The sequence below is a fragment of the Scomber scombrus genome, chromosome 5 (assembly GCF_963691925.1).
Source record: "Scomber scombrus chromosome 5, fScoSco1.1, whole genome shotgun sequence".
Classification (NCBI taxonomy): domain Eukaryota; kingdom Metazoa; phylum Chordata; class Actinopteri; order Scombriformes; family Scombridae; genus Scomber; species Scomber scombrus.
This window is the reverse complement of record NC_084974.1, coordinates 1,709,542-1,731,434: the sequence shown is the minus strand read 5'-3', so window position 1 is coordinate 1,731,434 and position 21,893 is coordinate 1,709,542. Positions and strand designations below refer to the sequence as shown.

Genomic DNA, 21,893 nt, shown 5'->3' with positions numbered 1-21,893 from the left:
TCATGTGGCTGAATGAAGAAATAAACTAATTACAAACAGCATTTTCCATGATATCAAGCTTGCAGGAGAGCGAGAGAGAAGGGAAGGAATGCTGGTCTGAATCTTACCTGGACCTCCACTCCGTAGCCCATGTAGACGATGATGATGTAGCTGCAGTCCACAGTGGAGTGGAAAGCAGAGCTGGACTGTGGTGGAGCCTCTATGTAACCTTCTGGCCCAGTTAGGTTCAACTGGCAGGGAACTGCAGAGACAAATATAGTATTCAAATGATTCATATGTGCACTATTCATCAATATTTATTCATATTCACAAACAAGGTCACTGACATTTAGACTAAAATGCTGATATGTGAACGCTAAAGTTACTCGCAGGTAAAACATGAGACATTAGAATCTCACCACCCAATAACTCCTTGAAACAAACTTTTACATGAGCAGACAAAATGTTGTACTGCCTATATACAGTCCAGCCATCGTTGTGTCTCTGAGGGTTAAAAATCAGACTGACGCATCGACTTGTAGAATTGAAGTGATTCATTGCAAAGAACCCCAGAAATCCATCGTACACCTCATATTTATATACATGCTGGGTTTGACGTAGTCCTGTTCTCCTGATATACAATCTTTTGCGAGTTTTTTCTTACCTGAACTGAGGGTCTTTTGGGCTATATAAATAAAAATGACTTAAGTAATCTGTTGGTCACGTCCATAGACTGTATATATAATGGACGTAACCTCCGTGACGTCACCCATTGGTTTGTGGACTGCTGCTTGGAAGCGAATAGTTTCGGATCTGGGCAGCGCCATCTTGAAAATTTCCGGTGCATGCCGGGTAAAAAAAAAAACACGGATTCAACTTATATGGGCATCAGGAGGAGCAAGAGGCGCCCTCCTGAACCTGTGAACCAATCAACCTGTCAATCACGACGTAGCCACGCCCTAATGCATACCCTGCTTTATCGTCAAATATAAAATCAGGGAGGCCAAAATTTCACAAATGAACATCATACTGCATTGAAGAAGGATTTAAACTAGCGATTGAGACCATAAACACATTTTGAAAACGTTTACTGAGGTTAGAAATCAAGTGAGAAGTTGGTGAATTCTCCATTGACTTGTATAGAGACGGAAGTCCTTTTGACATCAAAACGGTCGCCCCCTGGTGGCCTTTTTATAGAATGCAGTGTTAAGTTACTTCCGCGTTCGCATCATTTCAGAGGACCAGAACTCCCAGCCTGGTCACGTCTTGCACATCATAGCGGTCCTTTGAGCGTCTCCTTAGTGAGTTTGAAGGCAGCTTAATTTCAAAGTGCTCAAACAGTTCTTGCTGACTCAGATAAGATATCCAGGTGACATCCCAGGTGCATGTGATCTCAGTCCTGTTTAAAAAAAATAAGAACCCTCCTGTTCATGCATATACATGTACAGATATTCTTATAAGGACACAAGGTTGAAGGTTTGTGCTTCTCTTGGCTTTCTAAGCAGCTCAGCCCTGCAATGGGACAGCTGAGGACAGAATATTTCCCGTTGGCCTTCAGGGGTTTCTGCTCCACCACCTTCATCTTTCTCTCTCTCTGAGCTAAAAAGTAAACTTTTGCTGAAGTGCTTCCTTATGAAGCACATCCTCTCTCCGTCCCCTCAGCTCTTCACCTCAGGGAGCGTCTACTCAAGCATTATTACTGCACTACAGTGTTGTCATTCACCCTGTTCCTGGATGATTTAGTGTAGAACACTGCCTGTGCTCTGAACTGCTGTCACCCTGCACTCAGATGAGCTGACTAATCAATCTGCCCCCATCTTGCACTTCGTGACCTCCAGAGTCCACAAAGAAATCGCCACCCTGATGTTTATTTTCCTCATCCACTCTGTTCATAACAGACAGTCTCAGGGTCTTATGTTCTGTGGTCCCTGTTTGGACCTCTTGATTAAGGTTTACTGATGCAGCAATGCTGTTGTAATTTATTTCAGCCCATGGCTCTATGATCGTGAGAGATGCAAGTAGAAAAGATATTAGCGGAGGGTGTGAAGACAGCATGAGTGCACTCGAAACAGAACAACCTCCTTTGATTTGGTCTCATAAGAGAGACGGTTGTTGTGGTGTAAGTCACAACACTGTTTGGATGTATCTCAGTTATAAAGGATTCTTTACAACATTGAGTTACCATTTTACATTATAGAATATTATTTCCATAAACTTAAAATCAAGATTGCAATATCAAGTATATTATTACTTTCAGTTCAACTGTGCACTATTTTTTTCACTTTAAAATGTGCAATATCAATATCAGACTCAGGTATGTTATCATTCTCACAACACCAATATTATATTATGACTAGTACATAATGTTACTATTTTTTATTATTGTTATACTTGTTTTTATTGCTTGTGTACTTACTATTTATTGGTCTTTATTCCTTTTATTAATATACTTTCTATTTTTGCTATCCTCTTGCTGCTGCTGATATACTGTAAATCTCCCCACCGTGGAACTAATAAAGGAATATTTGATCTTAAACTAATTTTAAAAATATATTAACTAAATGTTATGCACCTTAGCGATAAAGTTACAATATAACACACAAAAAAAGAGTTTCAAGATTATGTTTTTCTATGTTAAAGGCTTTGATTTTACACTGTCACAGATAAAATGTACTAATAGCACATTTATATCCATTGTCAATCCAAACCCAAGATTCTACATCATGCTGCTATGACACATTCATTGACAGCTGATATAAACGTTGGAGCTTTTAAACTGAATTCTCACCACATGATTTCTGCTATAACCCACATTTAAAAACTAAAGATTGATTCATACACTGCCTTAATGTACAATTGTAAGTACCATTTTTAATTAAATTAAAAGATGCTGTGGAACTTTTAGAATACAATAATGTGGACAAAAAATACATTATTATTGTACTTTTCAGTGTGACCAACTCTATCACTACACAAGAACTTCTATATTAGACATTCTATCAAATCCTTAAAGTCTCACTTTTTACAATGTGTGTACATGGCAGCTCAGTATGGTTAAGGTTGGGTAAAGATTCTAGTTAGTTAAAAGAAACACAAGCCAATTGAAGGGGCTCTTCAGCAGTAGCACTAACAAGTTGTATTGTGTCTTCTTAATAACCATGGTGATATCATAAGAGTTATCATGGATCAAACTGGAGACTACAATTTTAAAACTGGAGGTTTAGACGTTAAAAGATACAAACCTGGGGAGGATGTAAGGAAATACACCACTGAGCTGCATTATGGGAATTGTAGGAACTTGATTTGGTTTCTGTTGCTTCGATCGACCATTCTCTTTTTAATCTCTTGAAAGTCCCACAACTTTCTGGAACAGCCATACTAAAGCCATTAAAACACAGGCAGATCAGAGGCAGGAGACATCTTATAAAATCTGATATAATATACTCATAAATCAGGGAAATCAGGATCAAAGGTCAGACTTTTTCATACCCATAATCCTGTTTCAAATTACGGCCTGGTTCTATCTGCAGGCCTGCTAAATAAAGAGCCTCTCAGCTAAGATGCATGGTAAGCACAAAAACATGGTGTATATATGTAAGTGCTGTCATTAATTAAAATATGTGGGATGTGAAGGAATAATAACTGAAAATCTGGCTGGCTGATGATAACTGAAGAAAAATCTTTTTATATTATGGCAGTACCTCCCACTCCCACTAATGAATTGTATATTTATTGTTTACTGTATATAGTATTTAGAGATGTTTTATTGTATATAGTAATTCATTTTATTTAATCTTATTTAAATTTACTTTTTTTTATTTCTTTTTTTTAATCAGTTTTAAAGAATACTGTTGTGTCAATTTTGAATTTCCCCTGAGGGGGATCAAAAGTGACCCTACCCTGTGATGTGTAAATATGAAAAACATGTTAAGTATTTCTTGAGTAAGACATAAAACATATGTTATGCTAAAATTATTTAATTGGTGTTTTATTTAACAAAAATAGACCCATGAATGTATATGAATTTAGAATATGAAAAGAACATCTTCATATACTTAAAAAAAAAAAAACTGTTATCAGAATTGACTCTTATTAAATAAAACTTTATCCTGCACATTTTATATTTCATACTGGTTTAATAGAAGTTTAATAACAGTTTTCAAGATGTTTTTGACTCCAGTCATGAGACACAACCTGTTCTAATCACAATTCACAATTCACACACCTATTGTAATGCGGTTTTGTTACTGAAATTCCAGAAAAATCTGCAATAGAATATGAAAATGAATCTGTGTTTCCATATGTATGAATGTTAGGAGTTGAAGATAACCAGTTGGTGGCGCTCATCCTTCAGGCAGTGCCACTCAACCATATGAGAAGAAGAGGAGGAGGTCATTGTCAGAGCAGTTAAAGCTCAAACAATGGAAGACCATGTAGAAAATGGAATGAAAATGTGAAACTTTAGTTTGTTTCTTGTAATATAACAGTCTCCTCATCACTCCACACAGATCTGATGTTTTCAGCTCTTCAGTGGAAGCTTGAGTGATGTTTGAATCACATGGATGTCATCAGTCTGTTTGCATTTTCTGTTTATCCACACAGCTAATTTTATACTTCAGACAAGTGTAAAAAAAAAAAAAAAAAAAAATGTAATGTGCAAATGGAAGACGTATAAAGACAGGTGAATAGAAACACACTAATAGACACATCTGCATGCACACAAGAGCAGATTATTAAGCAGAGGATATTTGTATGCAAACATCATTAGGAATGTATTTCTCACGCTGTGCTGTATAATCACAGCGGGCCGTGCTGTTACCTGGACTTTGCATGGTGGTGATGACAGTGGTGGTTGTGATGGTGGTGGTAGTGGTCTCCTCTTCATCATTCTGCTTGAGTCCAGGCTGACGTCGCCTCGCTACATCTTTCTCCCCTGCAGCAGTAGCAGAAGAGGGGATGACGTCGGTGTGTTCTGGATCTTTTAAAGCCGTGCCTGTGGTGGTGGTGGTGGTTTGAACGGGGGTGTTGGAGTGAGAAGTGGCCGCTAATGTGTGCATGACAAGGGTTGTATGCATGTTGGAGCTTTCAGCGCTCTCATCTGAAGCCCTTTTATCTCCATCATCTGGTGGAGTCCCGGATGGCGGGGTGGAGAAGGCAGGCTGAGAGCTGGATCCTCCGCTGTCATCGAAGTAGTAGGGCTGACCGTGAGGGCCGAGCAGGGCCTGGGGTTGGGGGGCGTTCCTGTAGAGCGGGTGGTGGTTCGGGACATTCAGAGGTGGGACAGTGGTGACAACAGGGAGCCTCCTGCCTGTGTCTTGGGTGGTAGGGTACAGGCTGGCCCCACTCTCCACAGGGCCCCCCGGGGTGATAGATAGACCATCCTCTGATCCTCCAGAGGCTGCAGAGAAAGAAAGAGAATAATAGATGTGGTTGAATGGATGCTGATTCATACCACAGAAGCAATAATGACTTGGACAGGTGCAGAGCTTTCTGGCTTGACTCTCCTGTTGGCTTTGACTCCAAACCTCCAAACTCTCCATCCAGAGCCATTTAAAACACTGCCAATCCCATTTTCAATTAGTTAATGATGGAGGATGATGCTGTAGCAAGAAATCAACGTGGGTCATAACATATCCCAAAAAACGAAATCCCAAAGTAGTCTTATTCTACCACTTTTTACCTGATTCAACACGGTGCCATGCCGCACTTTTACTCAACAGACAAACAGGATGTGTATCAATTCACGTCATTACAATTATTTCATATTTACATGTCAAAGTAAAAGGCACAAAAATAAAAAATGACATCTTTTTTATTTAAAATGTTATACATTAATATTATTTATTAAAAAGGATGCATGCATACAATAGAAAGGTATTGACTGATAATGTCACAGTGTTACACATGGTAGTTATCTACCATCCATAGTGAGTAAAGACAAGTAAACAGAAGTGATCTGATCAAGACAGACAGCAGAGGAGGCAAAAGACTAGAAAATGACTACCTTGATATTCATGTTTTTTTTAAGCCACAGGTCCAACTGGACATTGAAAGTATTGAATTCTGTAATCTGCACTGTATTCATTTCATTCTTTAGAAGCTGTTAGAGAGACTGACTGACAAAGGTGTAATCTCCCCCTCTGCTGCCTCTGCTAACCTGACTGACTGTTCTTTGTATAATAAATGTTTGAGGTGAAGGACCATTATGTGGTATTATATAAATAAAATGGAATTTAAATTCAAATTCCTTCCACTCAAACAGCAGAAGAGGTTATTTCTTTGACTTTGGACTATTGTGCGTGTTTCTTTTCACTCTGTAAGTGGACACGTCTTCTAACATGAAAACCAACACGTTTATTTGTTGTAGTATTTATTTTTTATCATCAATTAAAAACTCTATCAATTATCTGTGTCACAGAACATGTCCTGAAGCTGGGACACACCACAATTTAAAATGTTGTGCAGTATTCCATTCATTCCGTTGGAATCACTTGAATCAGTGGATTTGCTTGCAGGAGTGAAGTGAATTTGCACCAATTCCAATTTGAGTTTAATTACGGTGAACTCTGACACCTAAATTTGTGCCGTTGACTGACAGCAAACCATCTTGACCTTGCTGACCTTTGAGGCAGAGAGTTCAAAGTGGAGGAAGCTGTCAAAGCTTATTAGCTGTGTTGCACTATTTTTTTTACTTGAATTTAAGCTCCACTATCAGAGTAAAATAGATCTTTTAAATAAACTGTGTGAAGCAATTGAGGAAAGCTAAGAAGCTGACAAGTTCTCAGAGAGAATTATTTTCCCTGTTTAACATCTTTTATTGACTTAATGTGTGATGATGAATACACTGCCAGGGGGAAGTGAGGAAGAACAGCAGAGTGAAAACAGAGAGAAACTCAGAGAGTTCAGATGATTAGTCTAGAAGCGCACATTCAGTTGTGGGCCAAGAGTGACCCCTGTCTACATGACAGGGGCTCAAGATTAGGTTATGGGGCCACATTTGAGGCCTTTAAATGGTAAAATGGTAAAATGGTAAATGGACTGTACTTATATATCATTTTCTATCTTTTAGACCACTCAAAGCACTTTTACACTACATGTCACATTCATCCATTCACACACATTCATACACTGATAACAGGAGCTACCACACAGGGTACCAACCTGCTCATCAGGAGGAAACTAACATTCACACACTGTTGGTGCAGCCATCAGGAGCAATTAGGGGTTAAATATCTTGCCTAAGGACACATCAACATGTGGACTGGAGGAGCCGGGAATCAAACTGCCGATCTTTCGATTGGTGGACGACCTGCTCTACCTCCTGTTATACCAATAGGTTTGTGAATTAGATTAACACAAACTAACTGCAACATTGTGAATTGAGGCTTTAGGGGCCCTGAGAGTCTGGGGCCACTTTGCCTGGTTGGTAATCCAGCTTTGGAAGCATTTGCAGCAGTGGAGAGCAGATACAATTGTCTTTCCATTGACACATTCAGAATAGTGTGCAGTATAATGCAGTATGATTAAAAACTGCACATCATGCTGCACTGTACAGTTTTACTGACTTGGTGTTGAACCCAGCAGTTGCTGCCAGGTGGAAAACTGAAGGGACTGATGAGACACATCTCTGTTATAATGACTAGTCTTTACATCTGTGTAGTGTTTTCACTACATATACTACATGTGACTGTATGCTGTGCATGTGTGTACAACATGAGCGTAATATTTTCTGTACAGTAACTGTGCTCCTCTACACCAGACACCATCGAATTTTCAAATGCTGTGTCACTGACTCATCTCGGTCTTAAAATTTATGTTTTATTTCACGGAGCTGCAGTGATTTTGACATCAGAAAGTATAACTTCATAGCCAGAGAATAAATCTGAAATTCAGTCACCCTCTTTATCTCTCCCTGTTCACGGCTATGCTTCACTGTACTTCGCTCTGACATCAAGGCAGAGAGGACGTGTCTCATGCTTCTGGGTGGAGACGGGAGCATTCACTCACTCAGCTCTGCACTCCCTAAAGCAAAGTCATACCATCTTTCAAAGCTGAATTTTACCCATATTTCCTTCCAAGCCTTCTTTATGTGGGAGCAGTGCATTAGTGCTGATACACAACTGTGAGTCAATTGGCAGACTGAAAACCTCTCGTAAAACGCCAAACTGTACAACCCAAACAATTCTCATAAATTGCTCACATCAGTGGCTTCTTCCCTCCCTATCCTCCTCGTAATAAGACTTAATATTCATTCCTGAGGAGATTTGATGAGCCGCTATAATTCTCCCAGTGTAATGATCAGTGCTCCCCTCTCAAGTGCACCTGTGAGATCTAATCTGAGACCCCTTCAGGAGGCTATCATCCGCTCAGGGAAGTCTTATGTTTCTTTAACAATGCTTCATTTCCACCATAATAGCTCCCACTCTCTGCAGGCTAATAGCTATCTGCTTCAAACAATCAGGGTTTATTGTAGCAGTGCCACTTCCCATCTAGCACATTGCTTCTCAAACACACAAATGACCCTTTCCACAAAAATCAGACACATTGGCAGGTAAATCTACAACTAAAAATATATCTCTTTAACCCGCTGCTACAAGATGGGAAAGGTAATGTACACTGAGTGAGTGGTGTGCTTTGTCAGTTCCTTTTGGCTCAGAGTGAATCAGATGAGTAGATGACACATGAATGATAGATGCTGTTCCAAACAGATTTGAAAATGTATCAGCCGTAAAAGGTGTGGCAGTGGTTCCAAAAATCAGGGAGATAGTAAAGCGATAATAAAAAGTCCAGCTTACAACTCAATTAGTAACTAATGAAATATTGAGGATTGTTATATTTTGTCAGAGCGTTTCTATTTTAACAAGCGCAGCTTTTCCAGCTATTACGGTAAAAGTGGAGCGGCCCTCAGAAAGTCACAGACAACTGAGCATAGCCAATCTTCTCACGTGATGCTAATCAGCCAATCAAATCCGTGCCTTCAGCCATGCAGAGAGACTGGACAGTCAGTGAGATACACACGGAGAAAAGAAGAGAGACAGAGAGGAAGCAGATAAGAGCTGAAACTAAGCTCTTTATTTAAGAAGCACTATCAAAAGCTTTCTATTTATCTTTTATTTTATTATTGATTTGAATCCCACTAGTTGAGTGTAAACACTAATAAATGAATTCCACTGTATTTATTGACAGTCCCCAATCTAGCCACTAGACACAGATGCTGATGGAACTACAATGCTACTTCAAGCTACTAAAAAATAACACAGATGATGTTCCGGACCTTTACTTGAGGACATTTTCACTAATTGGACCTCAGTGAATTTGAATAGAATACCCCTGAGCTTAAGTGTTTCTACCTGTTCTAAACAGCCACACTAGAGGCTGAGGTAAAAACACAGCAGTCCTAGTCTCCTCCTCAGCATCCCTGATCTCTCTCTGATAAGTCTTTGCAGTATCGGTATGTTATAGTGTGCAAGTGTGGAGAACAGTGCACACTGTTAGACCATCTCCCCTCTAAAGCATTCATAGTGTTGAACTAAGAGTAGCTGTGTGAACAATGTGCATGTGTACGGTATATACTAAAGCTGGGAGAAAAGGGAAAACCTAGCAATAGGTTGATCAATTTGAGTTAAATATCTTATTGCTATTATTCTGACCAGTATTGTGAATACAATTTAGAAACTCTGGCAGTACGGGGGTGTAGTAGTTAGCACTGTCAGCAAGAAGGTTTTGGGTTTGATCCCACCAGCTGGCTGGGGCTCTTCTGTGTGGAGTTTGCATGTTCTCCCAGTGAATGCGTGGGTGGTCTTCCGGTACTCCGGCTTCCTCCCACAGACCAAAATCATCCAGCTAAGCTTCATTTGTGACTCTGAATTAGCCGTAGGGTACATATGAGTGTGAACGTTTGTCTATACTATATGTTAGCCCTGTGATTGACTGGCAACCTGTCCACAGTGTACCCTGAAAACATAGTTTGTCAATTCGTTCATGGTAATGATGAAAACTATCTGGCAGATTAAGTGTCACACTCATTGAGTCAAGAGCTGTTCGGTAGCTACTGTCATCATTAATGTAGAAAAAGACTCACTGTGTAAAAAAGATACAGTCCACTCTTTATTTTTTCCGAACTTCAAAACTCATAAAATAGTGTTTCTTTATCCAACGACACCTTCTGTAGCCAAAGGAAACATAGACACAGGCATGGAGAGAGAATACTAACCAGGCAACAAGTACACACTGAAAATCACTGGCTTCACATTTTACCCTGAAGCCCACTCAAACCAAGAAGTTCTTTTGACCCAGTGTTAGTGTTTTTATTTGACTGTGGAGTTACTTACCTATATAAAACGTGTTGTAATCTACTCTACTTATGTTTAATTGTTTTATAAGTACAATTTCTTGGTAATTGTAGTCATTACTTTATAGTTTCTATCTATCTATCTATTAAACTTACAAGTCTCACAGCTAACCTTTGCATCTTTTTAATACCACATGTGCATCATTTTGACAGTTTTATATAAAAAGCTTGTTGTGTGTAAGCTGGGTAAATGCTGCCTACTTTGTTTTCGTTTTATCCAGTTTTTTTTGTCTTCTGTTGATTTGTATTTTTTGAATCATGTGCCTTGCTGCTATGAGAGTGCCAAACTGAATATCGTTGTGCAACGACAATGACAGTAAGCGTCTTATGTCTTTAAATGTTTTATTGGTGCTATATGGATCCAGACGGGGTTGAATTTTAACACTGTGATTTTTAGTGTTTATAATTTCTTTTTTTTTATTTTCCCCAATTGACAGAATGATTGTTAATTAGCTACACCCAAGTACATTTACTAGCATCATTCATTATTTACAGTTCCAACCTTCAACTTTCACTTATACTCATTTTTTAATTATTAAGTTTAAATTGAAATGTAATGAAGTGAAGCTGGTATTTAGACCATAGTTATTTAACATGATATCAAACACTGAGGTCATGATTAGAATAATCCTTACTGACATTTGGTTGCTAAGATGCCAAAGGCCTGCTTGTTGTGCAAAGATATTTTAAAATGGAATATTTGATATCAAAGCTACACATTAACACAGAGCTCAGTCCATGTTAAATGTTGTTTTCCACCAAACATACAGTATGTGATGTTGCTTTCTTTTTGCTTTTTCTCCACATCACCAACAGTTTTCTCATCTTTGTGGTGCAGCAAGAGGGGAAATGTGGAAAAGGGCAAAGCACCTTAAGGGACACTTTGATGTCTTTCAACTGGGCTGTCAAAGAGCCACAACAGAACTTAAGACTTCCTTTGAATAAACCATGAGTCCAATACAAATCCCAATCATTAAAGTTCACAGGAGTTTACAGTAGGAGACAGAACGGCAGAGAAGAAAAGAATCCCGGTCTGCTTTCACAGCCTGATCAGCGGATTATATTTAAACACCCTTTATAGATTCACAGTCATTCATTGGTAGCGTTGAGCTGAGAGTTGCGGTATATAAAACACTTCTCTGACTTAATAAGCATTCATATCGACTGTACATGAAAGTGTTTTTGTTCAGTTTAGAGGAAAAGGTTGTCTGGAAGTCTTCTACACATACACCAAACACTTTAACAACCAACATCAGTGAACTGCAGAAGGAGGATTTTTTTCCTCTGCTGAAATATTTACTTTTTTTTGTCTCCTGATTAAACAGAACAGAGCACTTATTCAGCCTCCGCATCCATAGTGAGGAGCATCTGGATCAAGTAGCTGTCTTGCTGAGGACAGACTAAAAACAGACATGAAAGGAGGAAGAGAGGCAAACTCCTTCTGTGCCTTTTAAAAGAATGTCTTTGATTTTGGCTTCTCTGGCAGATTGGCTGACCACTTAATGCATGTGCAGCACAAGACAGGACATGGAAGCACTGAAAGGATACCAGCAGGCCACATTCATATCTGACACACTGCAACTCTGGTGGAGATGGGTCAAGTGTGTGTGTGTGTGTGTGTGATTGTGTGTGTGTGTGTGTGTGTGTGTGTGTGTGTGTGTGTGTGTGTGTGTGTGTGTGTGTGTGTGTGTGTGTGTGTGTGTGTGTGTGTGTGTGTGTGTGTGTGTGTGTGTGTGTGTGTGTGTGTGTGTTGGAAGGTTTTGTGCTTTTAAAGATAACAAAGACTGGCAAAGAAGATGTCAATGCATTTACTTTGTCTGGATAAAAGCAAGCTGAATGCAACAGAATAAAACAGAAATAATAGTGGCCGGAATAAAAATACATGAAGAAATAAAAATGTTCTAATCAAGATGAAAAATTGAGAGGAATTATCAATACTTTAACAGATCACATGGTAAATTAAGCATAAAGTATATTTTCACAGAGTCATGTCATACTCTAATTTCATACTCACTAATGAATCAATTCATTTCTTCAATCGCTGTTAAGTTTCTGTCAATTAAACTAAAACATTTCAGCACATTTCAAATGAAAAGACTAACAGGAGAAGGAGGGATTCTGCCCTTCACACCACCGAAAGGCTTCAAATGTGAAACATCTGCACACTGAGTGATGAGCTTCACTGACAATTAACAAAAAATGCAAAGTCGAATTCAAGAGTGAAAACAGTAAATGCCCTTACTCTAAAAACTAAATCTTGTGGAGTTAACAGCTGATGAAAACTCAGCTCAGCACATTCTGCAACTGAAGTCCAAATGATGTACTGTAGTTCTTTTCAGGAAAAAATGACTCAGAAATAATTAAGTAATTATGACCCATTGATACATATTTTTTCCTGTCCAAAATGCTCTTTCAAAGCTCTCTTCAAACTGCTAGAAAAAAAAATCTAATAGGAAAATAGTGAATTCTTTATTTATTACATTGAACTACAGGTCCAATTTAAATATATGGAGTCTACAAATACTGACATATAAAAATGCCAACCATGCAGATGTGTTTAACTGTTTCATGAACTCAGCTAAAAGCTCTAAAATCTACATACACATATAATTATATATCAGCAAAAATATACAGAGGAGATGACTGGTGAGTGACCTGTTGTGTAATGGCTCTGATTGAATTATTGTTGAAATGTACATCAAGACTGTGGCTGTGTTGAATTTGCATTAATAGCACATTAAAAAGGAGCAAATATAATACATCCTTACTGACACTCACACTCACACAAAAAAAACAACAAGGATATTATAAATATATGCCTGTCTCAAATAAAGGCCTGCTTCTGCTGCAGTTGGTGGAACAAACTGACCGTTTCATGTATAAAACACAGAATATTTGAAGCATGTTTTGGATTTTCATATGAGGCACGATTGTTTGCAAGGCTGCCATCTCACTCTCTGAATACAAACCAGACTCTTAATCCAGTGTTGCCTGTAGCAAAATGTTACCCACTTTAAAATTTTCCCCCTCACCGTATTGATCCTGCTCCTAACACCCGCAGCGAGGGACACTCATTCACGCAATCTTAATAATAGCGAGAGTGGGCCACAATTATATCCACACACAAACCTCTCTGCCTCCCTGCGGATCAGAACAAACTGAACACCAGAAATATCAAAATCTACACTGACAAAAAAAAATAGCTGAATATATTCCATCTTCTATTTGCAGCCAGTAAATTAAATTAAAAAAAACATTTACTGACAGACTAGACCTTGTTTAAAAAGTAAACGCATTAAAAATGAGAATTATAATGATGTTTAGAACATTAAATGGCTGCTTGTTCAATTTAAGTTCATATATGCTTAAGATTATATTCCAAAAGTCAACCAGTAATTCTCATTAAAGTAATTAATACATCAGTCCTCACTGCTTCTACCACTGCCATGGTATAATTACAACTAGTAATATTGACAGTGCTATAACATGAGCATATTTACTCAGATACTGTACTTCATTTCTCATGTGTCTTGAACACAAAACTCTTAGTCAGGAGCTCATATGAAAATTAAAACCTGTTTTGTTGTTGTTGTTGTTTTCTTGCACTAATCATTTCTCCTGTTCATACTGACCATTAGAAGATCTCTTCATAATGATCTTACAATGGAAGTGATGGAGGACTAAACCCACAGTTCTGTGTAAACATGTATTTAAAAGTTAATCTGAAGCTAATATGAAGCTTCAGTCGTCCGAATGAGTCAAATGTTCATCTTCTATGTCAAAGTCTTTTTGTTACTATACTTCCACCACAGCTCAACATGGAAAAACTGTCCAAGGATGGAGATCTTTATTGGCCTGAAGGAATGATCACTGCTCATATAGACCACTCACTGTTGTTTTAAGACACACTTGAAAAATGGTCCTTTAGATGCAATCAGAGTTTCTATACATTTATAAATATTGGTTGTTTTGCACATTAAAATTTTACATTTAAAACATGCAAACTGAACTGATACAGCAGTTACAGTTTTTAGTATATTTCTATGTGCAACATGATAACTGTACTTTCATTTGTGTTTGAACACTGAAAAAAGTAGGATTTATAGCAGAGCTGTTTTATTGGATTGAATGGGATTGCACAGGTGTACCTTATGAAGAGGTGACTGTATATCCAACATGCTCTTGCATTGGTTTGGTCTTGGTCTTGACTTGGTCTCAACCCCCCTTAAAGTCTTTGTCTTGTCTTGGTCTTGGTATGCTCTGGTCTTGGTCTTGGTCTTGACTCGGTCTCGGGTTAGGTGGTCTTGACTACAACACTACTGACTCCTCTGGAAAAGGTCGCTCTCATCTCCATAATGAGCGAGGACAAAGAGGAGGTTGGAGTGGATCAATAGGCAGCTCCAGCCTGTATCAGTGAGGGATGCATTGATCTGCAGCTCACAGAGAAGACAAATGATGCTCTGTGCCAGGAGGCTGCCTGCAGATGAGAGGAGCGCTGGCGGTGTGAATGTGTGCAGCGGCCATCCAATACCTTTAACCCCCTCACCCCTACCCCCACCCCCACCTCACACTATAGCTCAGTGCTGTAAAGCCTATATGGAGATAGTATATGCATGCATATGACAGTGCTGGGAGGCATAGTGAGAGATATCTGACATGTAGAGTTTGACTGATCTGTGGTTCCAAGGTTACTATTTATGCAATCAGGCAACAGCACTGATTACATTTCAGTTTGAAACATTGTATTCTATAGTATCATTCGAACCCTAACGGACAGATGATGTCACTGGAACCTGCAACATGGAGCACTGGAAAGTCCATCTGTAGCTGATATTTTCACTTCTATTTTTTATATTTCATTTCTAAGCTCAAATGTATGTATTGATTATAAAAGAGACTATTTAAATTGGTTTTAGGATTACCAGCAAGTCATCAATACCATGGGAGGAGAAAAGAATGAATGTTTGACTGAAATGGACTGATGGAAAGTACAAAATTGTTTATTTTAAATTATTTTAACACTGAAAAATACCCAAAAATTCAATATAAAATGTTAATGTCCAAAATCATTTTCATTTCATCATATAGCATATACAATGATTTCTGCTGTTATTCCTCAAGAGTATGGACCATATATGTTAGGCTGAACAAAAAATGTTGAACAATGTGAAAGATGTATAAAGAAGTGACCTCCCTATTATCAGAGGTAAAAAAACAGTGGCTGGTAAACATTCTTTTTCAAAAGGGATCAACCTCATTTACAGGGAGACCTAGAGGTGAAGTGGTAATTGGGAGGTTTGGGAAAACTACTGCGGACTTGGTTCTTCTTCTTTGGCTGATTACTGTGAGTTGAGTCTGGTGCAGACCGAGCTGATACCTGAGTGCTGGTGGTCTGTGTGTCCTCAGTCATACACCTGCACCCACTCTGGAAACATCCAATCCAAGTGTACAGTAGCCAAAACAATAGTCCTGTCCTACTTTAACCTGAAGTAAGTTTTGCACTGTGTTGATAATGTGGAGAAAAAAACTAGTGCAGTTAAAATAGTGATTAAAAAGAATAAAATGACACATGGTGAGCTGCAGCTAGGTGCTCTATAATAACAGATATATTCTGTGCAGGTGATTGGTGCAAAAATTCAGTGTCAAAATGCTAATGAAACTGTCAAAAGATGGAGTTTGACTATTTGAAATGAAGGTTTTCTCCAATTTTCTTTTTCTTTTTTTCACTGGCAGGCTGATTTGCTATTACCTGTGTCAAGTAAATGTTTGAAATATTAAAAGTTTCTTATGGACCGTCTGGAAGATACAGTTTGACTTCAGACTTCAGAGGCCAGTTTTTTTTCTTTTAAGGAAGTCGATTTTTTTTCAATCATTATTCAGTCATTTCAATTCCCTTTGAATGTGTTTTCTGTTTAAAAGAAATACATCGTAATACATTTATAGTATTTAAAATAAAAAAGACCCTAAATAAACATTGCATATGAGGGACTTTGCCACCTCCACCTGTCATCCGCCTCTCATGTGTGGGCCACATCACCCCTCTTCACCCCTGAATCCTTCCACATTGAATTTATATTTAGTGTAGTTTAGTTTAGTCTGTTGTAGCAATTTCACTGTGATGATTTACATCCAAACTCCAATGGGGCAAGAAACAGCTACATTCAGCCGGATTGTAAACCATCTCATTTGGAGGTAAAACTGAGAGTGAGCCTCTAATGTCAGTACAAATCCTTCACTGCACAGGGAAGCTGGGTGAGCGCAGCTACAGTAAGTACAGTAGGTCAAAGCTAAAGCACAAAGTCAGTTTGTCTAACCTAGAGGCTCGTGTGTTTGTAGCAGGAATGTCACTGCCTTCCCAGATCACTGCATTTGCTTTGGTGAGTAAAATGTTGTGAAACGATGGCCAAAACTGCATCCTTTTAGGAGCTGGAGTCCACACAGATGTGTAATCAAGGCAGTACGACTGAAACTTGTAGACTCATGTAACGATGAAAAAAAATCAAATAATCTGCCAGCAGCTAATTGAAACTGTGTATCTTTGTCACCAACTCTGTTCAAATCCTCCCTCCTGCTATGCCTTTCTTTCCCCCTCCACCACACTTTGCATCTTTGCTTGTTTCGTCACAAACATTCACCCTTGAGCTACAGATTAGCAATGCCGGCTCTTTGTGAAGCCGTACAAAGCCCGAGCAATTAAAGGCTCTTCTCTCGCTTAACAAGCTCTAATCCAGACATGCTTTTATTGCATTTGATTTTGCTCGCTGCTTGTGCCAAAAAAAACGCTGAGAGACAGGGACCCCCGCTCCTGCTCTAAGTGTAGCAATAATCAGTGAGGATTCAGACTCAGCTCAGGTTCTGGCGGCTGTCACTTTCTCAGCCACGGATGGCAAACAAATTAATGTAAAAAAACAAACCAACCCTAGAGAGAAGCCTGGATCCACCTATCAAACAGCGGCAAATGGAAATTGTTTGGCAGCCTTACGCCTCAGCAATGCCAGGAAGTGTGATTTAGAGGAAAAGTACTTGCTGAGACAACAGAATGCAATGCTCTCTTCTAGATACGTCTGACCTGGCATAAATTCATTCCGACCTGTTGAAATGATTGAATGCTAACTGGGAACAGATTGATAACTGGATGTTGTGGCGAGCACACAGGTGTACATTGTTAACGCCGGTGAAAGTAAAATAGAAGTGGCCACTGCCAGCGTCTGTGTGCACAGATAACAAGCGGGGAGGAATTCTATTCTTACTGTCTTCAGCAAACTGAAGAAGCACTATTTAGCTGTTTACACACAAGCTGCAGGTTTATTTAACACCTCAGCAAAACCCGACATTTGAGTCCTTACAAAACATAGATAGCCATATGTGACTATTCAGAAACGCCTGCAGTCTGAATGCATGCATTGTTGAAATGATACACTAAGATAATATATAGATTCCTATAGAATGCTGCTGTGAAGTGTAACATATATGTACAAAAAGCATATATTTAAAGATTCATGAGTATACCTGAGTGCCATGTTTGTTCCTTGACTGTAAATGTATTCATTCCTGTCTATGTGATTGAAAGCCTTTTGTGTGCCATTTGAAGGTCAAGTTTAACTTCCTTGACACGTTTTAAGACATAAAAATACTCTGCTTTGAATAATCATCTGTGTCTGACAGAGGTTTTGTGTTAAAAGCTTGGTCTTTATTATTCTTCTCTGCTCTGTTCTGTTCCCCACTGAGGGGTCTTTACTGCTGCTCTCCCTGCCATGGATAACAGAACAATACCAAATATATCACAGTTAGTGTAAGCTACCTATGACTCTTGCAAGAGCTCCATTGGCTGCATCTTGGCCACTTAACCCTTACATACTGTAGTTATGAGGATTTCTTTTTATGATGTAGCAGTGAAGACTGATGGCTCTAATGGTTATACAATAAACCTCACAGTTCATTTTCACTTTACATTAAATACATTTACATCATTATTGCTATGTTATATTTTCATGTCTTAGGTAAAATAGGACATGATATTGTGTGATAGGAGATGCTTTTTCTCCAAAAATGAGAAATGAAACATGAATCAAGGTTTAATCACATTTATTGATCAGTCAGATCGACTATTGATGCTTTCTAAACACATCTGTGGTTCAACATTTATATATGTATAGACACTTTTTATGAGGGGATTCTTAGACCAGGTCAAAACTGACCCAGAACATACTGCGAGGGTGTAGAATATGAACAGTGTGGGTATGCACCTACCAAAAAATAATAAAATAAAATAGGTTTAAAAGTCTGGCTTACACACGGCTAAATGTTATATTAAATACAAAACTCATTTGCCATATGAAAATTGAAATATTAATGACATTAATGAGAGTGATGAACTATAATGTGATTAAATCATATATAAATCTAATTTCTAAGAGACAGGTTGCACTGTAAGACATTGTTTTGATCTGTGTCTTTACTGTTGTATGGATGTCATGAAGGTAGAGCAGAAATACAGGGATGGATGAAGAGACTGAAAACTTCCACACTAAGTGAGTGTTTGAGTGTATTTTTTTTTACTTTAGAAAATAACTGTCATGAAACAATCAGCAAATCAAGGTCTCTCTCTATCTCTCTCCAGTATAGCTCCCTCTCTCTCTCAATCGCTCCTCATCTTTCTCTGACGCTTGTGCTCTTTTGCACTCTCTGTCTTTCTCTTACTCATTAAAAAAAAAAAGTACAGCTCAGAACATCATCTGGTCAGAGTCACCTTTGACCCTGAGATGAGTACATTGGAGCAGGTTTGATATAGAGACTAACACGGTCTCTCTCTTGAACAAACAAAGGTCCATTAACATTCCCTGAACTAACCCAAAGTGACACAACTATAAAAAGTAACATAAGACAGATTTTGGTGTCTCTTATCAGAGACTTCACTCCTCTTTTCTACCATAAGATTGGAGTCATACAAACGACCGTCATAACATAAAAGAATGGCAGCAGGATGAATCAAGCTGATGTCATATCAATGCCAGAATAATACATCCTGTGTTCTGTGTTACTGTATTATAGTATGCATTTTATAATCAGGATTAAATAATGAATGAATGATGATGAACAGTTTCACGGTAAAAAGCTGGAAATGATGAATTGTTGACATTTTTGAGGATTTTGACGTGTGACCAACGCTGAGATCTCTCCAAAAAGCTTTTAAACAGTGAACGAATTGAATTGGACTTTTTCCTCCATCTGCCATCAACCTATGAGAGCTTTTCAGCAGATAAACGTCCAAGCAAACCCTACGACTCATCATAACTGAGAGGGACAAAGTCTGCTAGCAGACAACCAGCGGACCAGGCAGTCTGATAGGGCCAGCCGACCCAGATCATCCTCACAGCACCCCGCCCGGACCTGCGACGCGCTCTGAGATCTTCCACTTGGTGTGCGTACGCGTGGTTCTGAAGAACGGACAGCTGATGTCAGATCGAGTAATTCCAATATTCTTTAAAAGTAAAACTCAGTAAAACTTGTAAGTTTCTTAGTTTCCACATAATGACATATCCTTCATTTAAACTCATCATTCACCATCATCTTTCATTCATGTCACTATATCGAGTAACAATCTGTTGAATTCATATTGTATTGCAAGTTCATCAAGCTTGACTATGATTTTATTGATTGACTTTATTGACTTTGGTTTTACTGATTGATTGACTTGGCACTGCATTCTAACTTATTTATTTATTATATATTTTTATTTCTATTGAGCTGCTGCTAATAAATGATGAGGAAGACTACCAAACCACATTGTATATGTTCTTATGCAATGAAAATAAACTTATCTTATCTCATCATTACATTTATCAAAATGTATTGATTTATTAAACCTAATGAATTAATCAATTCATTAATTAAAATATGTCCTCCTAGAAAAGGAGGTGGTGCCCTGATAACGAGAGCTTATAATACAAAAGCCAAACTTTGATTCAAATGTTAATAAATAAGAAATGTATTCCCCTCGTCTTCATATTGATTTTACAGTACAATCACTGAATACATCCTTGTTTTGTGAATAAAGTAGTGTGTTGCCATGGTTTCTGTGTTTGATCAACCCACAAAATTCCACTCCATAATCCACCCAAAAAATGTATTTTATTGTAGAGTTCCCCAAAAAGTGCTTGATCCTCTAAAAAGGTTCCTAATAACATACCTAACTAACATAATTCTATTCACCTATCATGTATCTTGTATCTCAAAACTGTTACATAAAACTAAAACTGTCTTTTTTATTTTAGTGAATGAGCCCTTTAAAAGAGACATATCATGCATATTTCCATGTCTATATGAATATTCTGGGGCTCATCTGTAATATCTATGCATGATTTACAGGACAAAAAACTCCTTATGTCACTCATACTGACCTTTTACTCAGCCCCTGTTTCTTTAAGGCCCCCATCACAATGAGCCAACTCTCTCCTGATTGGCCAGCTTTCAAAAAACTATAGTAGTAGGATGTCACTTCTTTTTCTCATTCTTTAGTTGTAATGTCAGCTTCTCAAATCCAACTGTACGTGTTTGAGCCAGAATCTGATCAGAAATATGAAAGTGAGCAATGCAAAAAAACTTAGCAACAACCTAGCAACCGAGGCTACAGAATGGACGACCATTTATGGGCAATGAGCCGATGTCAGGTGATTGGCAAAGTAAAAAAAACATTCAGCAGAGAACGTTGAAGGCCTGCATTTCTACATGCGTTCACATCCAACATTAAAACAGTATATTGTGATGAATAAGACTGGTGACAATGATCGGTGATTCTCTGAGATTGCCATGTAGGTTAACACACCATGTAGGACAGGTGTGTTTTCTTTGCAGTGACTGGTTACTAGGTTACCGTACACACACAAACATCACCACTGACAGAAACATTTATCCAGACTGTGCTTTGACAGCTGTCACTGAGTTCATCTTCGTCAAACTTCTGATCCAATCCTCTGATGTGAACTCTCCTTTCACTCAAGACTGTCTGGTGGGCTGCACAGGTTCTGCTGCCAGTCTGTCAGCTCCACTGCACCGTACTGCCACTGTCCAGCAGCTACAGTCCATCTGTCGCCTTGGATCTGTCCACCTACTGTCTCCATCAGCCCTGAGATCCAGCAGCATAACTGAACAAGATGTTCCCTGCTGACAGACTGCCACAAAAAAACACAGTGTGCAGCCTCACTGGAGGACAGGCAGAGACAATTTGACTTCATCAGAGACTGGAGGAGATGGATAGAGGAAGAGGGGTGCAAGAGAAAACAACCAGGAGGAGGAGGAAAGGTAGATAGATATAGATACAGACAGAGAATGAGATGGAGGACAAGACAAGAAAAAGACAAATATGAACGGATGGGAAAAATTAGGAAGCAATGTCATTACTTAGGCTGTGTCGGGAAGCCTCCAGCTGAGTAATCAGTGGCAAAAACCCGTAAATGTGGAGGAGGTGGTGGCCGTGTACAAATGAGACGCTGACAAGCTGCAATCCAATTAGATGAAGAAATATGGGGTGTGGTGTGCTGAGATGGGACCTATCAGCAGCTGG

At 38.7% G+C, this 21,893-nt stretch overlaps 1 protein-coding gene across 1 annotated transcript in view; it reads right to left on the bottom strand.

Annotated features, from left to right (window-relative positions):
- The window catches only part of sez6b (seizure related 6 homolog b), a 142,337-nt gene extending 136,808 nt beyond the window's left edge, over positions 1–5,529 (bottom strand). The window contains exons 1-3 of the mRNA XM_062419260.1: positions 5,505–5,529; positions 4,799–5,377; positions 108–241 (exon numbers count right to left, since the gene is read on the bottom strand). Of these exons, the coding sequence (XP_062275244.1) occupies positions 108–241; positions 4,799–5,377; positions 5,505–5,529 (738 nt within the window). The remainder of the gene's footprint in view (positions 1–107; positions 242–4,798; positions 5,378–5,504) is intronic.
- Between the last annotated feature and the right edge of the window lie 16,364 nt (positions 5,530–21,893).